The 25376-nt window shown below is 47.4% G+C and overlaps 1 protein-coding gene across 1 annotated transcript; it reads right to left on the bottom strand.

The window, feature by feature from the left end:
* Nucleotides 1–10734: 10734 nt before the first annotated feature.
* On the bottom strand, nt 10735–25032 carry TNFSF15 (TNF superfamily member 15). Its single transcript, XM_027650357.1, has 4 exons — nt 24616–25032; nt 18266–18314; nt 17514–17561; nt 10735–11381 (listed from the first exon to the last, which is right to left on the bottom strand). The coding sequence occupies exons 1-4, from the start codon at nt 24811–24813 to the stop codon at nt 10954–10956; spliced, it is 723 nt and encodes a 240-aa protein (XP_027506158.1). The 5' UTR covers nt 24814–25032; the 3' UTR covers nt 10735–10953.
* Nucleotides 25033–25376: the final 344 nt, after the last annotated feature.

Below are 25376 nucleotides of genomic sequence, written 5' to 3'. Positions count from 1 at the left end.
TGTTGCCTGGGTGGTGGCACTGCTGTCCCACAGCCCTGCTCAGCCTGAGTGTTTTCCTCTGGGCTTTTCCAGAAAGCAAAGGGCAGGTGCTGGTGGAGCATCACAGTTTGCCTCATCTCTTGGGACATCCACCCATGATGCTGTAAGACTTCTCTGGGAAGAAATGGCATGAAAATTCCCTGTTGCAAGTGTGACAGCACTCTGCTTTACCCAACAGTGGGTAAATAGTGGGGCTTTGCTCAGCTGCATCTTGGGATCCTACCATGAGAGTAAATAAAATAAAACCTCTGAAGAACTGTGGTGTCAGTGCTGCAATTACAACCCCAAAGCATGACCCTGTGGTGCCCCACTGAGGCAAGAAAATCCTCCCAGAGCAAACTGTGCTTGCCAAAAAAAATTGGTTTGTGGTTACACACGTGGCTCTGAATGGGTGCAGAAATGCCTGCTGGAAACTGGGGTTGTAATTTGGGAGCTAAGAAATAACAGATTCACCACAGCAGGCTCAACAAAGCCTGCCTCATGAATGACTTGAAGTCTAGTTTATGGCTGTAGAGGGTCAGTAATCACAGAGTCATTAAGGATGGAAAAGACCTCAAAGATCATTGAGTCCCCTCTATGCCTTATGCCCACCTTGTCCCCCAGCCCAGAGCAATGAGTGCCACATCCTGTCATTCCATGGACACCTCCAGGGGTGGGGACTCCACCACCTCCCTGGGCAGCTCCTTCTAAGCCCTTTCAGTGAAGAAACTCCTCCTGATGTCCAATCTAAACCTCCCCTGGCACAGCTTGAGGCTGTTCCCTCTACCCCTGTCCCTTGTTCCTTGGGAGCAGAGCCCGACCCCCCCCCGGCTCCCCCCTCCTGTCAGGGGGTTCCAGAGCCAGAAGGTCCCCCCTGAGCCTCCTTTTCTCCAGGCTGAGCCCCCCCAGCTCCCCCTGGTGCTCCAGCCCCTTCCCCAGCTCCGTTCCCTTCCCTGGAAACACTCCAGCCCCTCAATGTCTCTCTTCCATGAGCATCCCAGAACTGGGCACAGCACTCGAGGTGCCTCTCCAGTGCCCAGTAAAAGGGACAATCCCTTTCATGGTCCTGCTGCCCACACTATTCTTGACACAGACCAGGATGCCATTGACCTTCTTGGCCACTGGTGTGACACAGAGGGGATCAGTGCTGTGCTTTTAGTTGATGTGGGAATTGGCTGCAGCCGATGGCTGAAGGGAAGGTCCTTTCCAATGCTCCCTACCTGCCCTTCTCTATTAAAGAAGCATGAAGGGAAAAGCTCTGAAGGCAAACTAATGGGGTGCCACCATGTGTAAGGCAGTGGTAGCAGAGCCCTGGGGACTGTCTGGTTTCAGTGGACCTACAGATTTGCACTCAGATACTGGAATTTTGTACGTGCCATAATATCTCCCCTATCCTCTCACCAGCCCATTCGGTAGCAGAGAGGAACAGTCCCACTGCTATGGCAAAAAGTTGTTTCATGTCTCCTTGTCTTTGTTCCAGAGATTCCCTGGATGTCCCACTTCTTTTCCTTCAAGAAGTGAAGTCACCTCACTGGAGGGCTGGGCAGCTCTCACTGCTCTCACCACCCCTTTGGAAGGATGGCATTTTTCATCCCGTGCCTTGGGGATGGGAGAAGGGAAATGCAGCGAGCAAACATCTCTTTTGTGTGATTTCCCAGCCCTGGCAGCTCTGGATGATCTCCTCCACTCTGGTCTCTTCCTGCAGGAATGTGCCTCGTGTCTGCAGGGGTGACCTCAAAGCTCAGGGAGATGTTGGTGTGTCCTTTGTCATCCACTGGCTGGAGCATCCGCAGGGAATGCTGAACCTCTTCCCTTCTGGAGTTTGGGACAGTGCCCTCATAGTTAATTAAGGAGTTTAATCCCACCAAATCAGGCAGGAGGAGGAGGGGGATGCTCTGCTGCCATGAGGGTTGAGGCAGGAGCCAATGTCAGGCTCTGCTTCTGGGAATTGCTGAGCTGACCTTTCAGGGAGCTCCAAAGAGATTCCCACCCAAACAGGCTCGGAAACGAGGGTCAGGCTGTGATTCCTGGTTCTGGGATCCCTGGAATGAGCTGGGAAAGGGAGATGGCCCCGACAGAGAATCGACCCATCACTGTTAGAGTCTAGAAAAAGCCAGACTAGCACCCAAATTCCAGGCTGCAGGTTGGAGCCACCTCTGCACCTTTAGGGGACACCCAAGAACATAATTAATTACTGTAGAAAACAATTAATTTTTCTTTTTATTTTTTTTTACAGAAATAACAATTTATGTGGTTGGTCAAATGGATCCTATTGTAAGAATTAGCAATTTAGTTAATCCCCATAAAGTCCTGTTTTCTGAAACATAAATTCTGTTCTGCTCCCGTGTTCTGAAATTCCAAAGAAATCTCAATATATGTCCAGGTTTTACTAAATAATCTTCTTATTGTTGAGCAGAAAGTAGTTAAATTTGAGGTTTTAATTTGAAAACAGTGTGTTTATCTTCAGGATACGCTGATTTCTATATTTTTTTTGGAGGGGCAGAGTTAGGCACCCTTAAAAATGAAGGTGAGATTATGTCTTGAGGAGAAAAATGTAATCTGTGGAATTGAAGATTACAGTCCCAGTGGTCAATCATTTACCACTGGAGCAAAATTCTCTGAAGCCCTTAAAGGCTCATGAAAACATCTGCACCTTGTCCTCAGCTGAAGAGGGTTTAATTTCACAGTTCTTGAAAAGTTAGGATTAATAATTTTCTGTGTGTGTTCAGAATAAAATTAATATATATTACTAATATGTAATACCCTGAAATTAATATATGACAATATGATATAATATATAGATATATTAATATATAACATCAATGTAGTATGTTACTCTATACTAAATTTATAATATATTAATATATTAATAAAACAATATAATTTTAATAAAATTATATAAAATAAAACATCTATAAATAATATATTATAAAAAATAAAAATATATCAATTAAATAACCCCCACACACCTACACATTTGAGCAAACACAATATATTTTCCCATGGGTAAATGTCTGCCCTTCCTGGCTGTAAGTATTGAACACTTAGTGGGTGTTTATTAGAATAAAGAAACACTCAGGGATAAACATGAATAAAAATAATTTTATTTGTTTTTTTGCTTTAAGACACAAAGTCCATTTTAAAGAGCTACCTATAAACTTCATTTCTAAAAGAAATAGCATCAAGTATAATAGTTCTAAACTTTATACCACGAATTTTACAATTTCTAGTCCATAAAATTAGGACATCTCTGTGTACAGTACCAATAAATAAGCAGCAAACATTTTTCAGTGCCTTTTTTTACGTTTTAATATAAAACTCTATGATCAATGGAAGAACACCACTAGGTCTGTGCAAGGAGGAGAGCAGCTGGAAAGCTCTTTTAGGTCAGAATTCAGCAAAAAACCCAAACACTGGTGACTCCTGTTGCTCAATAAAGCAGGTTCTAATCTCTCAGGTGATGCCTTTCAGGCTGTTCCAAAGGATTTAGCAATAATATTTGGAAGGCAACATGGATTTGGAAGTGTCAAAGCAAAGTTCACACTTTGGGGGAGAATCATGCCCAGTGTTGGCAGCAGATCCCAAAAAGAACTGGAGCAGGGGAGCTCTGATTTCTTTGGAGAACCTGCCTGGCAGATGTTGGGTGGGTTAGGAAAGACATCCCTCACTCAGCTGCCTGTCCAGGAGCGGGGATTTTTATGGCACTGGAGCTTCCTGGGAGGGCTGATCCCTTCCAGCTCATCTCAGCTTATCCCTGGGGACAAGGTCTCCGTGCCCTGCCAGAGTGAGCTCAGAGCTCTTCCCAAAAGCTGGATGTTGAACTGGGCAAAAGGGGCAGAGCTGAGGAGGATCAGACCCAGATGGGGTTGGACATCGTGGCCTGGAGTGTTCAACTCTCATGTCCTTCCCTGGAGGATGAATTTTGTGGATGAGGGTGAAGTTCACCCTTCCCTCAAGATTCAGGGGTGTATTTGTGAATCTAACCCCACCCACCTGAGAGTGTTGGTGCAGTGGAATTATCACTTTTACCAAGAGCTGCTATTCCCTTCCTTGCATTTAGCTGGAAAACCACTTTATACATCCCTCTACAGCCTGGGGAGAGAGGCACCTCCAGAATTCCCACCTTCCCTAGGATGTGCAGCCTTTAGAAATGTTCCTCCCTTCCCCATCAATGCCAGAGAGGGGGCCTAGAAAATTACTGAGAGTAGAGCCCTTTTATTTCAGGTCTTAATTTAATTTAATTTAAGATTAAAGGAAGCCAAAGTGCAACACAATGCTCATGTGCCACTGTGCTTAGACCACAAAGAAGGGGCCATCTCAAGTTATTACCCTAAATGTGCAAAGCACGGAGGAAAATGGCAATAAAATGGAATTCTGCTTAGGTCAAGTTAAAATAGGAAATAATAATAATAAAATTGTAATTTGCTTTTGCTGTTCTTTTAAGCGTGAGGTAGATATTAGAGTTCAAAAAATACAACAAGAAATAACAGATTTTTGGTGTCACGGGGAAACTCAGTCTGATTCCCACTGTCTAATTAACCCTTGGCTGATCTACAGAGGCTGTTAATAAAACCACTCTGGGATTTGCAAGTGAATGGAAAACCAGGATAAACAAATGTCCTCCATCAGGGAATTCAAATGAAAACTTTCCTTGAGCCAGAGCACGGAGCCCTTAACCAGGAACCTTCTTCTGCAGCAATTTAGATCTGATGCTCTGAGCTCGAGCCAGGAAAGCAAAATCAATTTGGGAAATAAAAAGTAATATGCCCAGTGGGAGAATGATTCTCAATTCTGTTCATGGAAAGAAAGGAATTTGCATGGTTGGCAGCAGAGGAATTGCAGATAACAGCCCCCAGGACAAAGGAATGCATGTCCAGGGGATGCTGAAAGGGTAAAGGACAGCAAAGCTCCAGCTGGAACAGGACTGAGGGTGCCTTCAAATGAGACTCTTCCTAGCTGGGTTGTGCCTGTCAGCCAGGAGCTGAGCAATTGGGAATTCCCAGTCCAATTCCCAAGCTGCCAAGGTGTTTTATGTGTGGTGGGAGATGGGACAAACCCAGCTTTTTGGCCAGAGGGTGGAACTGTGCTTCCTATCTCCTGTCTCTCTTGGGTCCTCAACTCCATGGGCTGAGAGTGGAGCCACAATGATTTCTGCTGTTCCCCAGGAATTGGTTTCCTTCAAAACAGACTAAAAAATACCAAAAAGAAAGAACCAGCTGTTCCCTGAGCTGCAGAGTGGAACTGAGAAAGAAAACCTGCTCAGGCTTTAGGTTTTTGCCTTATGAAATGCAAGTGTCTGTCTATTCCCAGGGGAAAGCCTGAACCCGAGTTCACTCTGATGAGGGACCTCTAACTGCATAAAATAAGAATTATTCACACAGTAAACCACAACAAAACAGGTTTCTTGTACATCAGCATCACCCAGCTCCATTACTTGGTTAGTGTTTTTGGAAGGGGACCAGGATCAACAGTTTTCACATAAGTTAAGCTGCATTTTTATTTTATCATAAAACTTTGGAAAAAAAAAAAAAAGAAGCTTAGTCAGTTTTTCTGGTCAATACATATCAGTGCTGAGGCACAAGACAACAGACAACCATTCTATAAAATCCTTTACAGTAGCAAAATGCTATACTGGTGTGTAACACCCAGATCTGGGCAAAGATCCTTGATAGTTTCTGATTCTTCTAAAGAATGAATTCTCTCCTCATTTCTCATCTGAAATGATGGGCCACTCAGGAGATAAATAAACCAAAGCACAGCGTGGTCAGTTATGACATGGAGGGGGGAAAAAACGAGATTCCTTCCAAACTCTGAAATATCCCCGTGGAAAATTCCAGGTGAATTCCCTTAATCCAATTCTTTGGTCCGTGGGGAAGTGCCCCCTTTGTAGGGGGAATGTTCACCACACCCACAGCCCTGTGACATCCCAAATCATCCCAGCAGCATCCTTTGGGTCCTTTGGGTTGTGTTTTTACACCTCCAGCCCCTGATCCTGCCAACATTCCTGTGCTGGATGCTCCATGCAAGCGCTCCTTGATTTAGGAGGGTTCCTCCTGTCGTGATGGAGTCGATGGAATTAAAACATTCCACCCACTTTTGATTTGAGGAACGTAGATTTTACTCCTCCCATACACCAAACGGGAAAACTGAGCCCTTTTTCCCTTTGGATTCTCCTATTTCTCTTTGGATTCTCCCTTTTCCCTTTAGCCACATGCTCAGGGACTGAACACAGCACAGGTTGATGTTGGTAGGATTGCAGCTGCATTCCCTAAAGCTTAAATAAAATTTACTTCTGCATCAATATGGAGAGGAAGTTAATGGTTATTTACCAATATTTAGTTTTTAAGGGGAAAGGAAGTGGGAGGTAAGCGAATTTTTTATGAATTTGGGTCGTGTTTAGTGTTAGTTTTTCAGGGATCAAAGAGATTGGGAAAGAAGACAATTTGTAAGATCTGAAATATTTTGAGCAGAGATAAAAAAATGGTTTGAGCAGTGGTTAAAAAATAATAATAATAATAATAATCATCTGATATTTCTTCTTTCAATGGTTTTGTTCTGAAAAGTGCTTTCATTTTTTCTTGCTAAGAAATGGAAGAGTCAAACCCTGAAATCACATATTTCACCTCCTTTAGCCCAAGCTGCTAATTTCACCCTTTTTCTCCAGCTTCAATTTTTTTTCTCATAATGGTTTTAGTTTCAAAACCACCTAAAACAAGTCACATGGTCAGTTTGACCCCAGATTTCAAGGTCACTGGTTCCCATGACCAGATTTCATCAGCTTCTCCCTAACTTGACAAAGCTGATGCAGAGACATTTCACACCTCCAGAAATGCTTTACATTAAACAACATTTTCTAATCCAATAAACACAAATTTCTGAGAACACTTGTGTCCTTATTTGGATTTAAAAAAAACCAAGTGAGAATCCACAGTTTGGGTTCAGTCTGTTGGAGATATTTCACTTTTAGCTTGACCTTTGTCTTATTTTAAGTTATTTTTACTCTGACTTCATGCCATTGATTTCTGTGGAGGAATATCTGGGCCAGAATCAGCCCCTGAATACTTATTATATTTGATGCTGTTCCACAAACATTATTAGCAATGAGAAGGGGAGGAAAAGGGAGAAAATTTCCACTGGGGGAGATGTGGGGATTAATATTCCTGCATCACTTTAAAACAAGTAATGCCAAATATGTTATTTTATGCCATATAAATTGTGCTAAATGTGCTAAAAGCTGGTGTGTGTAACAGGGTTAAATTGGACTGAAATAAAACTATTCTAATTGGACTAAAATAAATATTTCTGTGCCATGGGCAGTGAACTGAGAGAGTCACACCTGTAAGGGAGCTGCAACAGAAACAAATTTGCTGGTGAAGTTCATTGTTAGTGTACAGAGAGCACAAATAATGTGCTTTGTGCTAAAAAAGGCTGATTATTGCAATGGGCTTGTGGAATTTCTATGGAATACACACAAATATACATGTCTGGGTATACATGTGTACATATCCCATAGAATGCCAAGTGCTGCATCCACCACTGCTCTCCCTGAGCCCTCACATTCCCCATCACTCAGCACACCAGGATTAGCTGATGATGACTTTGGATACAGTTTTTATGGAATTCTGCTGTCCAAGCCTACCAGAACTGGATTGTGCCCTCAGAAAAATGCTACACCACCTCATTTATAGAAAAAAAAAGAGCTTTCTGAATTACTGTAACTCGGAATAAATAGAATTTCCACTCTAATTTTCTCCAAGGATAAACCAAATTCATCCAATATAGCACTTCACAGAAGTTTTCCTGCCTATTTCCTGGGAATCACCTGTCCTGGACAGGTCACTTTTAAATCTTCCCTTTCTGAGATTGACCACACTGTTTTGTGTGCTCTGCAAGAGCTGCAGATTTTGTGTTTTCGTGAGTTCAGATCCCATTTTGGGCACACAGCTGAGGGATGAGAAACTCAGAAGGTTTTAACACGGCATGTTGAGAGAAACTTCAGAGAATCTGAGATGTGGAAAGTCTTAGGGTTTCCCAGAGAATAATTTTGTAGGGATTTTTCTCCAGATTTGATCATGGGGTGGGGGGTCTCTGAGCAGTGAGAACAGCCCAGCTGAGGAGCTGGATGATCAAACAGCCTTTCTGAGAAGGAACAAGGGCAGGTCGTGTGTGCTGGGCTCTGAAGGGATACACAGGGAATAACTGCTCCTGTTTGAGACTGAAAACAGGGGCTGAACAGCTGGAGGAAACATGGGAATGAGGACTCAAAGATGGAAGTGAATCTGGCTAATAAAGGGCTAAGAGGATCCTCTGGCCAGGAGGGGTTGTGGGATCATTACCTTTATTTTCTGCCACCTGAGCCTATGCTGAGAAGTCACTGGGGTGACTCTAAGAGAGAAGTTTCCTGTAGGAAATGGCATTTGGATAAGGAGATGTCCACACAGGACAGGGCCAAGCAGGCAGGAAGGTGCCTGTGGGAGAAAGGAAATGAAGGACAAGTCGGAGAAAGGATGGGAAACCAAACTGTGCTGAGGTTTGGATGCAGGGACGTTGTGAAAGTCTCCCACTGGACCCACAATGACTCGAGGAGAATCTGGAAGCAAAACAGACACTTGCTGAGGAAAGGAGGCCAGTAAGGATGTTCTCCTGGCTGCTGGGATGTGTTTAGTGCTGACTCAGGGTGGATAAAAGAGTGCAGGACTGCAAATCTGGGATCCAGAATAGGGAAGGATGGCCAAAAAGCTTTTTTTTTTTAGATGATTTACTACATAAAAGACCTGGTAGTTTTCACCTTAGGTGCTTGCACTAAGCCATGAAGAGGCAGAAATCTGGTGTTGGCTGGACCTTCCCACCTCCTGCTCTGCTCCTCCTTCCACTCCCAGCCTTCGCTTTTCTCTCTGCTCTGTGTTTCAGCTGCACTGGGGCTTTTCCTTGTCAGCTCAAACAGATCTTTATATGGGAAAAAATCGTCTCCTGCTGGGGGGAGACCTGCCTGGGCAAAGCAGCCTGGTGGCACTGCTGCCTGCAGGATCACAAATGGTTTTTACAACTGGGCTGTCTCCACTAAAGAGCTTCTCTGCCCAGTTCAGCCCCTCAGCTACAACCCCCATCCCCAGTGCTACACTAATGGTGTGAATTTGGGCTCCACAAACACTTGGAGCAGGAATATCAGTTTAGGAAATCAAGCCTTGCTGTCATTTCTGGCCAAGAAGTGGAAAACTGGAGGAAATCCCATGAGATGAGAGGCAGGAAAGAGTTGCAGAGGGTGAAGCCTGGAAGTCTCAGAGCAGCTGGGTGGTGGGTGCTGGGCTGTGAGACCTCCTGGAAGTTGTATTCAGCCCATATATTCATCTAAATATCACAGTCAAATGTGTTTGGGACATGCTCTAAAATCAATAGGATTCCTTTGGTTGACTCCAGTGGCAGTTGGACCATCACAGCCTGGGTAAATAGAGATCCCTGCTTCAGAAGATGCTGTTAAATTGAAGTCCCCTGTTTTTAGCTGTTCAGTTTTAAGGAGGGTGGCCACTGTAAGAATGGCCACTGAAAGTCCAGATCTCTGAGAACATGAGTCATTGCCAGGGCTGGGTTTTGCTGCAGGAGCAGAGGGAAAGCTGGGGAGTTTCCCTGAGGGACAGCGAGGACTATGCAAATAAACAAGGTTGGAAGTGAGACACTCCTGAGCTCCACACCTGCCCAGGGCACACCAGGACGGTGTCTTTGCATCCTCTGACCCTGTGGAGGGACAGTTGGTGGTCAACCTTCACCCAGGGAGTCCCTTGAGGTCAGGGCAGCACCGCTGGCAATGGTTGCACAAGGGGAAGCACCAAGATTTCTTTAGGCATTAAACATGAGAGAAAGCAAAATATGGCAGAGGTTTTCCCTCCAAATTTCAGTGGCTGATTTAAAAGTGTGCAACACTTTGCTGCGTGTCTCTCTCCTAGTATTAGGACCTGGAGGGGAGATGCCACTTTCACACTGTTGGTGTGTGTTCCCTACATCTTTCACGTAACATTTTGAGGCTGAGTGTTGATTTAGAAAACTGTAAACAATTTTTTTTTTGGGGGAAAAACCAAAAATTTCAAGTAGCTGCTGCAAACCACGAGATATAATTTTAATCTACTTTACAGGGAAGTCGGAAGGGATTAATTAAGCAGTTAATAATTCGCCTGAGCTTTATGTTAGTGCAAAGTGCTGAATCTGTTCATAAGGAAATTACGAAAAGTCATTACCTTTTAGAACCGAGAATCTGAAGAAGGGTCATGCAAAACTATACTGGAAGTGCTGGAGAAAGTTCAAAACACTTTTTGTTTCGGAGTTGAGGAAATTGGACATTGGAGGTGGAAATAGAGATGTAGCTTAGCTGCAATATTCCAGATCAACATTCCTCCCCACAGGTATCAACTGTTCCCCCTTAGCTTACAAAGTTTTGAAGAACTTTCAAATTTTACTCTCAAAAGTACATTTTTTTTCCTCTGATCAGACTTTCATTTTTCTCTTTGTTTTTTTTTTTTTTTTTTTTTTTTGGTTGTTTGGTTTTTTTTTTGGTTTGGTTTGGTTTGGTTTTGTGTTTTTTGGTTTTCTTTTTCTTTTGGTTTGTTTGTTTGGGGGATTTTGTTTTCAGGGGTTTCTTTTGTTTGTTTTGGGTTTTTTTGTTTGTTTCTTTTGGTTTTGGGTTTTTTTGGTTGGTTGGTTGTTTTGGGGGTTTTTTTTGGTGGTTTCTTTTTTTTTTTGGGAGGGGATGTTATTTCAGTTCAACCTGCAGCTTCAGCTTTCCCTACCCATTAAATGAAGGCTCCAGTGAGCTGCAGGGGGGCGGTGGTACAGAGGAGGGACAACAGCAGGAATCGCACCCCAACGCACACCCAACAAAGCCAAAGTCCAACGAGGTCCCCCCAAGGCCCTGAAGGGAAAACCTCCCCAGCTGCTGGCAGAGACCTACAGCAAAAAGGCCCCAAAGAAGGTTTTGTGCTCCTTGGTGTAATCCACCAGCTTGATGTCGCTGACGTTGACCATCAGCTTGTCCCCCACTTCCAAGGAGACCACAGCCCCCAGATAAATGGGCTGGTACCAGCCATTCCAGTTCTCACTGAGGGTCTTGGTGCCTGTCAGCAGCTGGGTGGGCTCAGGGTAACTGTCAGTGACCTTGGTGATGATCTCAGTGACAGAAATGTGTTTGTTGGGGCTCTCGATGAGCCCTCGGAACGTGACCTGAGCATAGACATAGTAGTCCCCAGACACAGGAATCACCAGAGCGTTGCTGGAATAATTCAGGTTGTTCTTGGTAAAGGCCAAGCCTCGCTTGTCTTCCCACTGCAGGATGGGCAGGTGGTTCCCCACGGCGCTGATGGGGTCTTGTTTCTTCACTGTGGGAGGAAGAGAGAGGGAGAGGAGGTGGGTTAGGTCACTGCAGCCAGGGCTGTGCTGCTGGATGAACATCTCTGCTCCAGGGGGTGAGGAGATCACAGAATCATAGAATCGTGGAATCAGCTGGGTTGGAAGGGACCTACGAGATCATCCAGTCCAACCCTTGATCCAACCCCGCTGTGGTTCCCAGCCCATGGCACTGATGCCACATCCAGTCTCATCTTAAAAACCTCCAGGGACGGAGAATCCACCCCTTCCCTGGGCAGCCCATTCCAATGGCTGAGCACCCTCTCTGGAAAGAAATTCTTCCTAATCTCCAACCTAAACCTCCCCTGGCACAGCTTAAGACCATGCTCTCTTGTCTTGCTGATGGTTGCCTGGGAAAAGAGACCAACCCCCCCGGCTCCCCCCTCCTGTCAGGGAGTTGCAGAGAGTGAGGAGGTCTCCCCTGAGCCTCCTCTTCTCCAGGCTGAACAGCCCCAGCTCCCTCAGCCTCTCCTCATAGGACTTGTGCTTTAGTCCCTTCACCAGCCTTGTTGCTCTTCTCTGGACATGCTCCAGGACCTCAATATCCTTCCTGAACTGAGGGGCCCAGAACTGGACACAGATCAAACAGGGTGATCAAAATAAGGACAGAAATGTTCTTATTTCACAGCTTGAATCGGCTGCAGGCTGACTGTGCAGTGGGATTTCCAGGGGTGCTCACTGGGTTTCCCAATGTCATTTGATTTTACCAAAAGCTCAGAAGACCCCCCTACTGTGCTGGCAGAATGCCCACAATGTATCGCCAAGCTCTGAGACACTTGAACTTCTCTTCCAGCCAAGTTGCTCCCTGAAGGGGATTTGAGCTTTCTCATCCTCAAGCTTTTCCTCCTGAGTGCTCCCAATCAAATCTTTTACTGTAGATTTGCCTTTGTGTCATTTGATTTTACCTAAAGCTCAGAAGACCCCACTGTGCATCAAGAGGCCTAATTTTGAAGCAGCACATTATGTTTAAAACCATTTTTATCTCTTTTTTAAAATGCTTTGCTGGGACAGAACACTAAGCTCAGTGTGAGCATCACAGGGTGCCCAGACCAGAGCAATCAGGAGGGAAAGCCAAGGATGCTTTGGAAGAGGTGCCTGAAGGGATATGTTGTGCCTGGGGTCCTGGTTGTGGGTCAGACACAAAAAGGTGGGATTGTCCTTCCTAAAGGACAATGAGTCTCTGAGTCTCTGAGTCTCTGGCACTGGGGTGGCTTTACCTTGCTGTCTGACCCATTTACAGAGTAAAACCCGTGTCCTTTAGTGAAACTAGCACTGGGGCAGTTGGACACATGGGTGCCGTGGCTGTACCTAATGTTTAGGGACAGTCAGAAGAAATGCTAAAGCATCATTTCCTTCATCAAGGATGGGCTGCAATGATGTTTCTCAGGCACTACTGTGCTGGCAGAGTGTCCACAATGATCCCCACAATGTGTCACCAAGCTCTGACACACCTGAGCTTCTCTTCCAGCCAAGTTGCTCCCTGAGGGGAGTTTGAGCTTTCTCATCCTCAAGCTTTTCCTCCTGAGTGCTCTCAACCAAATCTTTTGCTGTAGATTTGCCTTTGTGCCATTTGATTTTACCCAAAGCTCAGAAGACCCCACTGTGCATCAAGAGGCCCGATTTTGAAGCAGCACATTATGTTTAAAACCATTTTTGTCTTTTGCTGGGACAAACCCCTAAGCTTGGTGTCAGCCTCAACATTCCTCCAGGTTTTTTCTCAGTCTTGTTGGTAGCTGATTACAAGCAGAGCTCTAATCCAGACCCCAGCATCAGCTGATCCAAGCTGAGGATGCTCCCCAGGCTGCAGACTCTTAGGGGAACAGTCAGGGAATTGCTGCCCTATTCCCTTCACCTTTCCTCCACCACTTAAATGTCTCTCACACCACAGCCAGGAGAACAAACCTCGGCACTTGCACATTTTTCTGCAGGGAAGCAAGAGTTGTCTCTGCTCTTTATTGGCTGCCACATAAAATCGTGGTAAAACATCAACTGTTGTGGTAAAACACAGGCAGTGGAAAGGAAGAGGATAAAACCCATCAAGATCCTGCCAGGTGTTAAAATGAACCTGGAGAATCAATGAGGAATGTTGAGAATGACTGAGGGAACTGATTTTCCGGAACTGAGACCTTTTTAATGAGCTTGAGTTATTGTTTAAAGTTAGTTTTGATTCTGTATTTGGGGGAGGGGGGTTTGTGCATGGGCAGGGAGACAAACAGCATACAGGGAAGGGAAGGCTTTGAAGATCCCTTGGCAATAACCATTAGGTTTATCCTGGGCGAGATGAGATTCAGGAGAAGGAATGTTCTCAGCTCCCAGGGGCATCCATTCCCTCTCTTGTCTAGCAGTAAATAATCCATAAGGAGCCCAGAAGGTGTTGGGAGAGCAATTCCTTGCATATTCTCTGAGTACCACAACAGAATAATGTCCTTTTTTTCCAGCCTGTCTGTCAGTGCTGCTGAAGTATCAAATCTTTCTGATCTTTCCCCAGGAGGCAAAGAACAAAGGGAGAGTGCTTCTGTGTGTGGGAACACCCACAGGGATTGTGGGAGCAAGCCAAGCTAAATTATGGAAGTATTGTAAGGACTATGATGTTTAGAACCAATGGAACTTTGCCTGATACACAAGAGAGGAATAAAAGAAAGTAAAAGAGAAAGTAGTCATGGTCTGCCTTCCTCCTCATCCACCTCTGGGTGTCAGGGGCTGATCTGAGTCCTGGCAGGAGCTCAAGGAGCTTGGAGTCAGTCTAAGATTTACAGGAGCTTGGGGTAACACATCAGGGAGAAACTCACAGCAGAGAAGAATTTGTTTGAGATAGGAAGGATCAGAATATTTCCAGAAAATGTCCTGAGCTCTTTTCCATTTTGGGAATTTTGGGGGGGAGGGGGGGAATGGAGGAGAAGCTGCCTATGAAATATTCCTGTCTGTGCAGATGACACGTTTCAGATGTCAATGACACACAATTCCTCAGTGTTCTTTATAACTAAGAGGAGCTCAGATGAAGTACATGATTTCAAAACTTCGAGAATTAGGCAAGTTTAACAGTTACAACCTCCTTTTTTTAGCATAAATCTCACTCTATTGAAGCTCTCTATTTTCAAGTTAGTTAATTTTCCCCGTTCTTTCAACACTGGTCAAGAGGAAAAATACATGTTCAAGTGGTACAATACATACTCAAGTTGAATGTAATATTGAAATACATGTCCAAGTGCCTTTGAATACAATAAAGATCCTTTTCTAGTAGCACTTTTACTTTGCACTTGCCATTTATTTATTGATTTCATAAATTATGGAACTACACTTCCTGCAAACATACCTGTTGTGCTGATTCTTGAGGTAAGTAAAATCTGCTTTTAATAAGGGATTCATTACTACAGGTCCTTCTGCTATAAAGTTCTGGCATCCCTTATTTCTCCTGTCCCCAAATCCCTTTTGCTTTAGTCTCTGGCTGGAGAATTCCTGTTGCTTGTCAGATTTGGGGTGTATTTTGTGGCATAGTGAACTTGGAGGGTTTCTACAACTCTGAGCCCTCCCCAGTGTGAGAGTCTAACCCTGAACTCTGTGCTCTGAGGCTCAGCAAGAGATTTGAGTCTGAACCTTGTACAATGTGCAGAGCAAAATCCTGCAGCTGCAGGGTTTCTGCTGCTCAAATTCATGCCCTGAGAACTTAACACAGCCCTTAAAAGATGCTTTGGAATGGAAGGTGATGCTCTCCCCAGATTTCATGATGTGCTTGGGTACCACTGCACATGGTGAGTGTGAGCCAGGAACCCACTGGAATTTCTACAGCACAGGTCACCCAGCTGAGCCACAGGCTGGGGACAAGAAGGAAGAGTTGCTGGTCTTCATCCTGACCCAAAGTGCAACCAGATAAGTGGAGAGGGGGTGATGGCAGGGATGGAGCAGTCAGAACCAAGGATCTCATCAATGTGGATGGAGAAGAGCCTGAGCTGGGTATTCCCATGGCTCCTGCCATTCCTCACAAGTTACAACCACCCAGGGAGGGGAGACCTTGATGTCAGTTTGGATAAGCTCAAAATGCTCAGTGGGTGTTAAAGAGAGCAGGTGGAAAATTCATTATAAAGAACAGAGACCAAAATATTGAGTTATTGATGCCAATTCAGTGGCACATTCCCATGGAAGTGCTCTGGCTACTTCTCATTCCTCTCACTCCTCTGCTTTCACCTTCAGAAATATGTCCCTAAAACTAGAAAATTACAGACTGAAGGGAGATTTGGAGAAGATTTCCTACAGGTAAGGGTTTGTAGTCTCCCACTTTCTCTTTGAGAATGATACCTGAGCTGCAGGAATGTAACAAAGAGCAGGAGAATAATTATTCCTTTTACTCTTTCTAGGACAAGTCGTGATTTCTGAAAAAGAAAACCAGGGTGGAACCCAATAAATTATTGCTCACAAAAGCTGAATATAACAGGAAATGTTTTCTGTTAAATTCTGTTGAATATAACAGGAAATACAACGTGCTGTTAAGCTTGGAAACTCATTGTCACGGGGTACAGCACCAGAAATACGTTTGGGCTAAGAAAAGGTCAAAGACAAATCCATGGATATTGGATTCCCTGATGCCTACACAGCACAGCGGGTTGGGTGTGGGTTTTCTGCACAGAAAGGAGACATAAAATCCCCTTAATTGTCTTATTTTGTGCTCCTGGCTGTGGCCAAGTGTGACCATGTCACAAGACCAGGTGGAGAGGATGGGATCAATGCCAGGGAGGCTGCTTGGGAATGGTGCTGAAGGAATTTTGGCCAATATGGGGCCTGAGGAAACTTGAAAGAAACTGTTGGGTGCTTCCCTGTGGCAACTGGGCTTTTGTGCAACCCAGGGGAGTCCCCCTGAGCAGAGCAGTGATTGGCTGCTCCTCTGGGTCACTGCACCAGGAGCCTCTGAGCCTCTTCTGCCACAGAGTCCCCCTTGGAAACCGGAGCAGTCGTGGTCCTTGTGCTCCTGCAAACGTGCACTTGAGCAAAGATGGGATTTTGGGCAAGGCCAGGTTGGTTTTGGAGCTCTGGAAATGCCCTGTGACAAAGGGGTGGGGACCATCAGGAAGGAACTTGTGGGTTAGGGAAAGAAAACTATACTGGGAAAGGAATCAGCCCTGAACTCCTGATGGATTGAACCCTGGAGGTGGGTTTGTGTGAAGGATCACACCATGTCCTACTTCAGGTTGGACAGGGCACCCTGGGGCAACACTCAGGGGCTTAGGGAAGTCTCTGCACTGAGCTGGACTTTAGGGAGGTATAAATTGCCTCAGGTCAGCTGGAAAATCCTCCAGCACTTTCCTCTCTTCTCTGCTAATGCCTGAATTTTCCAGGTGGGTTGAGCTGGTGAGGATGGAGCTGAGGGATGTCTCAGGGCAGTGACAGCCCTCAAGGCTGAGGTGGGGAGATGGGAACCTTGCAGATGCTGGCAGCCCCTCAGAAAGGCATGGAATCCCTTTGGAAAGGCATGGCAGCCCTTTGGAAAAGCCTGGAAGCCCCTTAGAAAGACATGACAGCCCACCCTGCAATAGGGCTTTGTGATACCACCTTCCCAATACAAGAGAAAGGGTTGGAGGGTTCAACTTGGCATTATCCTCCCTTTGCTTGCTCTGATGTGTGTTAGAGATGATCTCACTGGAAAAGGGGGGGATTTGATGGGAATATGGTGTGTGTGACCCAAGTCAGGCCTTGCAGAAAAATAAAGTCTAAACCTGACCTTATTTGACCTGATTATGCTACGAATCTGGTAGTTCTTGCCAATTCACTGCTCCACGAGGGCTCACTTGAGCTCCTTCCCCTGCCTTTTTCAGGGGATTCAGCAGATCTCTGGGATATCAGGCACTTATTTAAGCTCAGTTTCAAGAGCTGCTCATTCAATGGAAGAAACAGCTTGGAAAAGTGGTGACATTTCTGTCCTTTACCTCCCTTGTGGGCCCTTTCCTACAGGCACAGCCTGCACTCAGTCTGTCATCATCAGCAAGGCAAAGCTGATGATTATTTTTCCCTTTCCTGCAACACCTGATCCTATCAGATCCATGCAGAACAAGGTTATTGCACCACAACATCTGTAAGACCCCCCTAGGAAAGGCTTCAGTTTGGAACGAATTTACCTGTCAGGTGAGCTCGGGGCTTCTCTGCACTGGAAATTGTGTCTGTAACTGAGGGAGAGGGAAAAAAAGAGGTGTAAGGCTGTTTGCTGCTTTTCAAGCCATAGAACTGTGCAGGGCCAAGTCTCCAACTGCTGGCCCTGCACAGGACACCCCAGCAATCCCACCCTGGCCCTCAGAGCCTTGTCCAAACCCTCCTGGAGCTCTGGCAGCCTTGGGGCTGTGCCCACTGCCCTGGGGAGCCTGGTCAGTGCCAACCACCCTCTGGGGGAAGAACCTTTTCCTAAGTCAACAAGATGTGAGTGGTGATGATGACACCAAGGAAATGGTGTGCAGGCCCTTTCCATTTCCACGGGGAGTCAGGAGTTATTTGCTGTGATCTCTTATTGACACCACTGAGGTGACAAAATCCCTTTGCAGTGAGTGAGTTTGTCAGAGCTGCCGGAGGGTGAACATGGATGAGATTTTGGCAAGCAGAGGCTCCCAAATTCCTGCTTTTGCATTTTCAGGGGACCACACTGATCCCACAGAGCTGCAGGGGAGGTCTGTGCCTGCACAGACAGAGCACAGCCCTGGGGTTAGATGTGCTCACCCACTATGCCCCCAATTACCCCCCTACATCTTGTCACTCACGTTTGCCTCTGGCTGCCCTGGTTGTTTGGAGGGAGGGATTAGGGAGGTGAGAGCAGGAGGCAGCAGCATTCTTGGATTGTATCCAAAGGTGCAGGGATGGGGGAAAGGTCTGGTAAACTTACCATCTACTGCCCGTTGCTTCAGAAAGAGGGAGCCCCTCTCCTCTGGGACCTGCAGGAGAGATTTACCAGCAGTTAGCTCAGGGCTCCAGGAGGAACCTCCACAGAGGGGCTTGTCTGAGTTATCCCAGAAAATGGAATGTGCTACAGCAAGTCAGAGAATTCACCAAGAGCTTTAATGAAAAGTGAGGAGCCCTGACAAGGCTTTGCTTCACTGCAAGAGATTTCTGCTGTAGATTTGAAACTGCACCTCTGAAAGGGTACCTGAGACAGGACCTTGGCTCCTGGGGGGGGATTTGTTAAACTCCAGTCTGGATGAGCCCTTGGCAAAACTGGGAGAAGCCCAGCAGAGTGGGCAGTGGGAATCAGGCATTGCCAACCCTCCTCTGGGATGGTGAGTCCACCCAGCACTGCTGGAGCTCCTCTGCTGCTCAGAGCCTCCTGTCCCTCAATCCAGACAGAGCAAGCAGAGCAACGTGGGCAATGCTCCCCTGTCTCAAGACTTGGCAGGTCTGAGCCTTTACTGGCATGAAGGTTCATCCATAACAGACTAACTGAGGTGTATCAGCTACACCTGCTTTTCACACACAGAGTCAGCCAGGTTGGAAAAGACCTCTGAGTCCAACCTTTGACCCAACCCCACCTTGTCAACTGGCCCATGGCAGTCAGTGCCACTTCCTGCATCTGTGTAATTTCAGACTGTGGATGTGCTGCTTGGGCCTGCCTTGGATGTTGGGTGACCTGCTGGGCAGGCAGAGAGGAGCTGAGCAGCGTGAGAGAGGAGCTGAGCAGGTCTGAGAGAGCAGCTGGCAGAGGGTGAGCTCAGCAGCTCGCTGACACTGTGCCAGGGGAGGGCAGGGTGGCTCATCCTCCCTCAGCTCTTACCTCCTCGAGCTGAGCACTCCCATCACCCCCTCCTGCAGGGCACGGCCCTGGGCCCTGCCAAGTGCCTCTGACGTTGAGGTGGAGCAGTTCACAGGGGCTGTGCTGCCTGCCTGGCACACGCCTGCCAGGGCTGCTCCTCCTGACTCTCACCCAGGCATGGCCACGTGCCAGCTCCAAAGGGAGGCTGCTGTGGGATGCTGACTCTGGATCCAGCTCCCTGGGGAGTGAGGAGCATCCCCTGTGCCACCTCAGGGCACAGCAGGGAGCAGCCAGTGTGGGGTGTGCAGCCAAGTCAGGGCTGACTCCTGGGGCTGTTGGGAACCCCCATCACATTTGTCAGAGCCTACAGGATTGCTGTGGTTTGGTTTATGGACAGTTCCCAAAAATACACTGAATAAACTGCCACTGGCCAGCTTGCAGCAAAGGATTTGATGCATTTTTAATAAGCAGGCTGGAACAGGATTAGTATGGAGATGCTGGAGCTGTCTGCTGGTGGCTGTGTCTCACACAGCTTCAAATACCGCAGGAGAAGTGGAAAATAGGTGATTTATGTTAGAGGAGAAGTAGAAAATAGATAATTTATATTAGCTGGGGAAAGGAGAATGTTTGTGGAAGAAGAATCAGGCTGCTACTGGCTAGTCTGGTAAACCCAAAGCTAATCTGAGGTTTTATCAGCAGTAAACATCCGTGTGCTCCTGCAGAAAACTGTAATTTCTGCAGTAGTTGCTCCAGTGTGTTGGGAAAAAAACACAGAAGGAAAACAGCCTTGCCCACCTGCACACAACTACATCACCCCAGCAGCATCACACTCCTGCTGTGCTGGAAATGCCCTCTGGCAGAGGTGGTGGTGTGACAGCTCAGGGTAGGGCTGAGGGAGAGTTGTGGTGTGGTCAGGGAGATGTCAGGGCCTTTCATTGTGCCCGAGGACTTTCTCCAAGGTCCTGCTTGCTGTGGTGCCCAAACATGTCTGTGCTGTTGATGTGACACAGTCACAGCCAGGTGACTTTGTCCTTCCCCTACTGGGAAGCTCAAGATCAGGACTGAGGATTTCCCTCACACTCTGCCCTTGCTTTCAGCCACATGGATGCAAATATGAGTATATTTGCACCATTATTTGTGTGACACTTCCTACAGAGTTGCCAAGTGACATATTTTCTAGCAGTGCTAAGTACTGCAAGGAGCTGCAAATCAACCACAAACCTACATTTCAGTCTGGAACTTCTGGGGAACTGTTTGCATACTTGAAGCCTAATTTCTGCTGACGTACTTCAGATAAACTTGGATGTTGCAATACAAACAGAGGTGGTGGGAAAATGGGAAGGAGAGCGAGAAGAATCCTGCTTGTTTGTAAAAGGTAACAAAATGGTCCTGTTTAAACCTGAATTTACTTGTTTCCAAAGAAATTCAGATGGAAACTCCAGGTGCAGGAGCCCCTTCACAGATGCTAAAGGACAGTGGGATGCAGATAGAGCAGGGTGCTGCAAGGTGGGAAGTTATCCTGCTGTTGGCAAAGCCATGGCTGGTCTTTTTATTCCTAATCGTGCTTTCTGATAAGGATAAAAACAGAAATCTCTTAGAGAAAATATTTTGGCACCAGGCAGTGCTACATAATGAGCAGGTGTCAATAATACTTGTCCCAAACAGGCACAGATGTTGTACATTGATGATGAACAGAGCTAAGCAGCAGGAGACAATTGGTCCTTTACACAATTAGTGCTTTTCTCTCTTTTCCTTTCTTGCTGAAAAGTTCACAGCCTTGCTTTGATTTTCCCTTTGGTTACTGGGGAGAGACCAACCAGCCCTGAGTGATGCTGAAAATCCCCCCTTCCAGCTGACTCATGGACATCCTGGACAGGCAGCTGTTACCCTCAGGGCATGTGTGCAAACCACTCCTAGCTGGTTTTGGTGTCAAGAATGTCCAAAAGCCCCAGTGCATTTATACTCAGGTATTGCTAAACCCCAAAAGAAGGGCTGAACATCCCCTGTTCCTGTGCTTTGGCTCTTGAACCTCTGGACAGGAACGGGGATATCCATCAGAGAACAGTGTGGGAAAAGCAGCTGGCACTTCAGGCAGAGGAATTAATAAACAAAACATGCCCAGCACCTCCATCCACTCCAGTTTTAGCACAGGACACTATTTTACAGCTCATAGATGGTACATAGAGCCAAGTTTTGCTCACTCCAGAGATGCTGCATGGCCTGGGCTGGGCGTTTTTGGCAGGGACTTGTCCAGTGCCAGTAAAAACTGGCTTCAATAAGAACATTTTGGCTGGACAGTAGTGCCCAGAGGAAGTCTGGACCCAGGGCATGTGCTCTTGGCCTTCTGTGCCCACAAGGACCACGTTCATCCAGCAGCAGAGGCCACTCAGGAGTTTTACTGCTGCTCTTGGGAGGGGAACCCCAACACCTGGGCCCATCCAGGGACAGTGCTCCCTGCTCCTCCCCAGGCATTTCTCCATCCCTACACATCAGGAACCCATTTCAGGGTCTCTTTCCCATGTGGGGGATCTTTTCTGAGCTTTGTTGCCAGATTTCTGACTTCCTTTGGGATGGGATCCAGGTGGAGCTGCTGGGACTTTCAAGCCCCTCCCGCCCTGCAGCAGCTCCCTTCTCCATTGCCAAGCTGCCATGGCACAGACGTGGCACACAGGTTCACATGCAGCCCTTTGGACAGGCTTTGGAATTTCTCTTTGTGGTCCTGACATGCCAAGAATGCCATGAAAATAAACCCAAGTTTGTTTCCAGGCCACGGGACTGGATGCTCTGCTTTCCTGGGTCAGCTGAGCAGGTTGCTGAGGCAGCCAGGGATTCTCTTGGCTGCTGAGCTGCTCCTTTGAGAGATTTATGAACTCAGACTGAAACTTGGCTTCCCTTTGGGGAAGGATAAGCAGCACTCCTGGGCCTTCCTCTGGAAGGGCACCACTAGAGCCTTTATATAGTTTTTCTGCTAATAACACAAGCCATGTGTTATTATTTAAAGAACTCTATTTCCTCACCTCACTCCGTCTTGGAGCATAAAAGAAAGTGATTTCTCTTTCCAAAAGGAGCAGTGCAGTGAGCCTGGAAGGTGTCCAGGGAAACCATCATCAACCTTGAATTATTCATCCAAGACTCATTGTACCATAACAGAGACAGAAAACTGGTGGCTCACACATGTTGTAATGACATAACTTGCCCTGCTTTTTCCTGAAAGGGACATTTCCAGGGGAAAGGTGAGTTTGCATCCCTTCAGAGGCAGGAGGTGACACCATGTGCACCCACACAGAGGCAGAGATGACCAAACTGCCTCACCCCGCAGGCAGAGTGCCAGGAAAAACACACCCCTGTTGCACAAACCTCCCCTTCTCCTCCCCTTGCTCCAGGAAGAACTCACTCAGGAATTTACTATGTTTTCTTCTCACATGCTGAGTCCCTCCCTCCTCCCAGGACTGTCCCCAGAGCACGAGAAGGTGACAATCCAAGCATGTGTGGGCTGAGCTCTAGTCCTGCAGCAAGGAGAGGATTCCTCCCGTGGGCTCTCTGCTGTGAGGGTCAGCAAACCAATGCTCATCTGGGGCAAACTGGGCTCTGCCCACTGGTCCCAGTATGCCCAGGGCACCCACACCCCAAAACCAGTGCCACAGAGAGCCCTGACACACACCTCTGGTCCCAGTAGTCCTGATCTGGGCTATCAATGGAGCACATGGGGAAGGGGCCATTTAACAATCCAGTTCTAACTCTCCAAATGCAGAAGGAGATGCAAAAAGACATTTTCCCAAGAAGCATTCCCATGGACTGGAACGGCAGGACTGAGCTCCTGGGTTCAGTGTGTGACATGGCTCTTGGGGGACTTTATAGACAAAGCCACACAGGTGGGCAGATCCACCCATCTGCCCTTTCCTGCTGGACAACACTGATGGTAGAGCCAGAAAACATGAGAATGAATGAAAAACTGAGAGCAGGCAGGAGCCAGCTGAGGGGCAGCTCCTCCCACTGCACAGTGGGCACCCAGCCAGCCCCAGGACTTTCCTCTTCCTCCCTGGGACTCACAGAAGTTGTTAAGTCATCTGATCAGCTCGTTACATCATTGTGGGAACGTTACATGCTGATAACTGAGTGCACGTGAGTGGATGTAACACCAGGGCAGCCCGGGCTGGAGCAGGGCTCGGGGCTGACGTTGTGCTTTTCCCCTTAAGAAGCCAAACCCACTGGTAAAAATACTTTTCTCTGCTAACTCTGCCAACAGCATCAAGAGCCAGGAACGCAGCAGATTGATCAAACAAGCTCACACTTTGTTATTATTTCACTCTGTTTCAAGGCTGAGCTGTTCTGCTCTGTACAACCTCAAGCAGCTGAGACTCTTCACCTCGTGTGCACCCACTGGCCTCAACAGCAGTGGCAGTAACACATTTCACACAGGCAAGGAACTGGCAGGTTGGACAGAAGAGGTGCCACACGAGGCTGCACGAGGGTAGAACCAGGTAACACAGAGGATGCTGCACTGGGGAACGAGCTCAGGGTCAACCAGGGGCTGGCACGTCCCTGCAGGGCTCTCACACCCCCTAAACATCCCCAGGCTAAACAAGGTTAGAAACCTGCCTTTGAAGCCTCTTCCTAACCCTGCTTTTTTATCCTAAATAAGCTCCTAGCAAGCACACTGATTAGCTGGGGGATTTCAGAGCTGAGGGTAAAATTCTCTGGACATATATACACCCTGGTAACATGGCACAGTCCTGCTGAATTCACAGTGTCCCGTGGGAATGGGCACTTGCAGACTGGCACCAGAAGGGATGGAGCAGCATGAAAGAGTGTTAGAAGTAACATAGCATGAACTTGCATGGCTGGGAGCAAAGGGAGTGCAGCTGTCAGTGGAGAAGAGCTGAGAAGATCCCTGGATCCAGAGAGAGTTTTAAGGGAGAGTGAAAAACAGGGAGTGAAATTTAGGGCCAGGCTCCTTGCCTCAGATCAGATCTCTGCAGAAGTTTGCATTAATAATACACAAGAACTGTCAGCCCAGTGATGGGTGACTGACCCACTGACATCACAGCCTGGTCAGCTCAAATCAGACACCGGGAGGGGAAGTCTCAGATTTAACCCCAAAGAAGGGAGGAAAATGAGCCACAGTGTGAAAATCTGGCTGAAATCAGTGGAGAGGCACTGATTTACATCAACTAGTGGTTTTTGAAGCATTGCCTGCAGCAAGCCAATAAAAGTTTTAATGCATTGTACTGCGACCTCAGTGAAATTAAGACAAGAACAGGAACCGTTAGTTAAAAAGTCTGAATCACAGAATCACAGAATTCTGAGCAGTAATACGATTTATCCCGGGCGGTTTTTCTCAGCGTAAGGAAGGAGGAACGTAACAGCGAGCCTCAACACATTCCCTTAATCACGAGAAACTCGTAAAGAGAATTAAAAGACCCGAACAAAGGCAGCCCTGGAGGCGCCAGGACGCTCCTCCCGGCAGGAATGAGGAGCGAGTTCCTTACCTGGCTGCCGCAGGAGCTGGGCGCTCGCAGGTTCCCAACCAGCAGGTAGGCGATGGGCAGCATGAGGACCAGCACCGAGAGCAGGCACAGCAGCACCGCGCACCGTATCCTCCTCAAATCCTTCCTGAGGTGCATCCCAGAGCCTTGGCTGATCCCGGGAGCCGCTGCCTCCGGCGTTATCTGGACCACGCGCTCCATGGCAGCTCCTGCCGGGCGAGATGCTCTTCCTCGCTGGGAGCTGGGGACGGCAAAACCTCCTCTGGCGTCTGCCCTGCATGGAGACCCCCATTAAATAAGAGCTGCCCCGAGTGTGGGAAGGCACCGACACACACACACACCCTCCCTCCCGAGGAATGCGCCGCCTACAATAGAAACCCAAGCGCGGGGATCGGGAGCTCCGCGGCTCCCCGCGCTCCCTGCCCGCTCCCTGCCTCCCGACCGCTTTTTTTTTTTTTTTCTTTTCCTTTCCTCCCCCCTCTCTCAGTGCTGAAGGAAGCCAGGAAAGTCCCAGTGGGTGGAACCAGGATAAACCCTGCTGCTGGGCTGGAGAGACTTGAAAGCTTTTCCTCATGGCAGAGGGAACATGAAACCAATGGGAGTGAAAGTGAGAAGCAGGGGGAGAGCGAGAGAGGCAGAGGGGACGGAGCCCCGCAGTTTCTTCTTTCCCAGACAAAGGGGAAGAGGATTTTAGGGAAGGTGAGAAGTAAGTGACCCCAAAGAAGGGCTCTGGTTCTCTGAAGAGTTGCTTCATCTCTGCATTT

Source organism: Corapipo altera, unplaced genomic scaffold (genome assembly GCF_003945725.1).
Source record: "Corapipo altera isolate COAL_440 unplaced genomic scaffold, ASM394572v1 268, whole genome shotgun sequence".
NCBI classification, from domain to species: Eukaryota; Metazoa; Chordata; class Aves; order Passeriformes; family Pipridae; genus Corapipo; species Corapipo altera.
This window is presented reverse-complemented; position numbering and strand designations above follow the sequence as displayed.

What these genes read in the sequence shown, in the direction of transcription:
- TNFSF15 (XM_027650357.1), bottom strand. Translation starts at nt 24,813, where the DNA reads ATGGAGCGCGTGGTCCAGATAACGCCGGAGGCAGCGGCTCCCGGGATC. An exon ending in GAAGCAACGGGCAGTAGATG is followed by an intron (nt 17,562 to 18,265) that starts GTAAGTTTACCA and finishes CCTCTCCCTCAG; the next exon opens with TTACAGACACAATTTCCAGT. An exon ending in GCCCCGAGCTCACCTGACAG is followed by an intron (nt 11,382 to 17,513) that starts GTAAATTCGTTC and finishes TTCCTCCCACAG; the next exon opens with TGAAGAAACAAGACCCCATC.